General features: G+C 48.1%; 1 protein-coding gene across 1 annotated transcript in view; it reads right to left on the minus strand.

Moving 5' to 3' along the window:
• LOC118239146 overlaps positions 1–1341 on the minus strand; it is a 9981-nt gene extending 8640 nt beyond the window's left edge. The window contains exons 1-3 of the mRNA XM_035447599.1: positions 1311–1341; positions 1123–1224; positions 740–816 (exon numbers count right to left, since the gene is read on the minus strand). Of these exons, the coding sequence (XP_035303490.1) occupies positions 740–816; positions 1123–1224; positions 1311–1341 (210 nt within the window). The remainder of the gene's footprint in view (positions 1–739; positions 817–1122; positions 1225–1310) is intronic.
• Positions 1342–1806: the final 465 nt, after the last annotated feature.

Genomic DNA, 1806 nt, shown 5'->3' on the forward strand with positions numbered 1-1806 from the left:
AGGTCATAGTAGTTCCATTTTCACAGACAGATTAACGTCACCCTGAAGAAGCCAACTAAGTCTCACGAGAGTGGATTTGTGGATCAAAGGTTGCCCTCAGCCAGCCCTTCTGCATGTAGCTAATTCCTTTTCTGCTTCTCTGCCATGTTGTGGTGAAGTCAGAGGATCTTTGCCACCGTGCTTCCGGGATTCTCCAGAACTGTGAGTCAAACAAACCTCTTTTCCTTGTAAGTTTCCCTACTGTGTATATTGTGACAGCAACACAGAGTGCACTGCTAGTCACCTTCACAGCAAGTCACATGACTCTCAGCAGAGAACCCTTTCTGTATGAAATAGGTTAACATATCAATCCCTTGGGGTGGTTTCGAGAAATATGAAACAAGATTTAAACACGCAATACAATGCCCATCACTTGAGGGCAGAGTGGGAGACTAGTCCCTTTCCTTTCTCTGTCTCCAACTAGTTTTGTTGTTTGGGGGATGTTAAGAGAATAAATGGAGCTATGGACTCCATCTTGTGATTATGACACCAGAGAAGCAACTTCATACTTGGGCAGTATGTAGAACTCAAAATGTTGATGTGTGTATTCCTTATTAAATGATATTCCTTGTTAAATGACCTCTTTAATCTGCTGAAGGAAACCCAGGCAATTAACCCATGTAGTCTGGCAGTAAAAGAGCACAGAAATAGGTTCTCTGTCAGTGTAGAGTCCCTTACATAGCATTGTGGTAATGCATACCCCAGAGATGCCATTGGGATGTAGCTGGTCCTCAAAGAACTCCAGGCACAGGCACATCCTTACTACACGAGGCCTCCCTGAAACAGGAGAGTGAGAAGTTAAAGGATAGACATAGCTCCTGGCTGGATGCATCAGCCATCCCCAAGCAGGTCACAGTGCCAGGTTGTCAAGACTTCGATGCTAACAAACCATCCCTCTTCCTGCATTTAAATTCTTAAAACATATGAACCACCAGGGACTGACTCAGCTCAAGGGGAGAAAGAAAATTGGAGGTTAGTGGGTGCCAAAGTACAGACTGTTGCATGTAATTTTTTCCAGTTTGGACTGGGAGGGCTTCTGGATACTTTCCTCCCTGGCATTTAGGAGGGAGAGCCAGAGATTACCAAGTCCCTTCTTCTGCCGTAGGTGCCTGTGACAGGATGGCAGTGTGACTGTGGTATGGATTGTGCATCCCACACTGAAGCCAAGTGCATCTCTTCCCAGGGCTGGAAGAGAAGAAAGCAGAAGAATCTTCTTGAGGGTAGCACAGTACTGTTCCCTTGTTGTCCATCCCAACGGCCCCACAGCTCACCCTTGTTCTCACCCAGCCCGGCTGGGATCATCTTTGCTGCCAGAGGTTGCTGAGTATTATCCCGGGGCCTTGTCACTTTGGGCTGCAAAACTCACCCATAAACACCAGCAGAGAGCCTGGACAAGAGCCTCAGAAGGAGGGAGCCCAGCCCGGCCCCTTCAGGGGCTTTTGGGAGCACAGAGCATTTGCACGTTAGCATTTCCACATGGGCAAGCCTGGGTGAGGAAGAATGGAGTGAGGAATAAGTACCACAGAGCCACCAGCTGGAGTTGGAGGAAACCACAGGTTGGCCACTGCTGCTGAGCCTGTCTGCCAAGAGTAGAAGGCTGGGTGAGAGTCTTTTAAAGGTGGCAGCAAATGACCTCCCACAGAAGAACATCGATCCCTGGTGCTGTCTGGCCAGTGTGGGACAAGCTTGACATGTGCTTGCTCATTAGTCCTCACCCAGCTCTGGAAACTAGTTCATACTGTCATTGCCATTCTACTCACTGACATC

This window comes from Cricetulus griseus, chromosome 7 (assembly GCF_003668045.3).
Source record: "Cricetulus griseus strain 17A/GY chromosome 7, alternate assembly CriGri-PICRH-1.0, whole genome shotgun sequence".
NCBI lineage: Eukaryota > Metazoa > Chordata > Mammalia > Rodentia > Cricetidae > Cricetulus > Cricetulus griseus.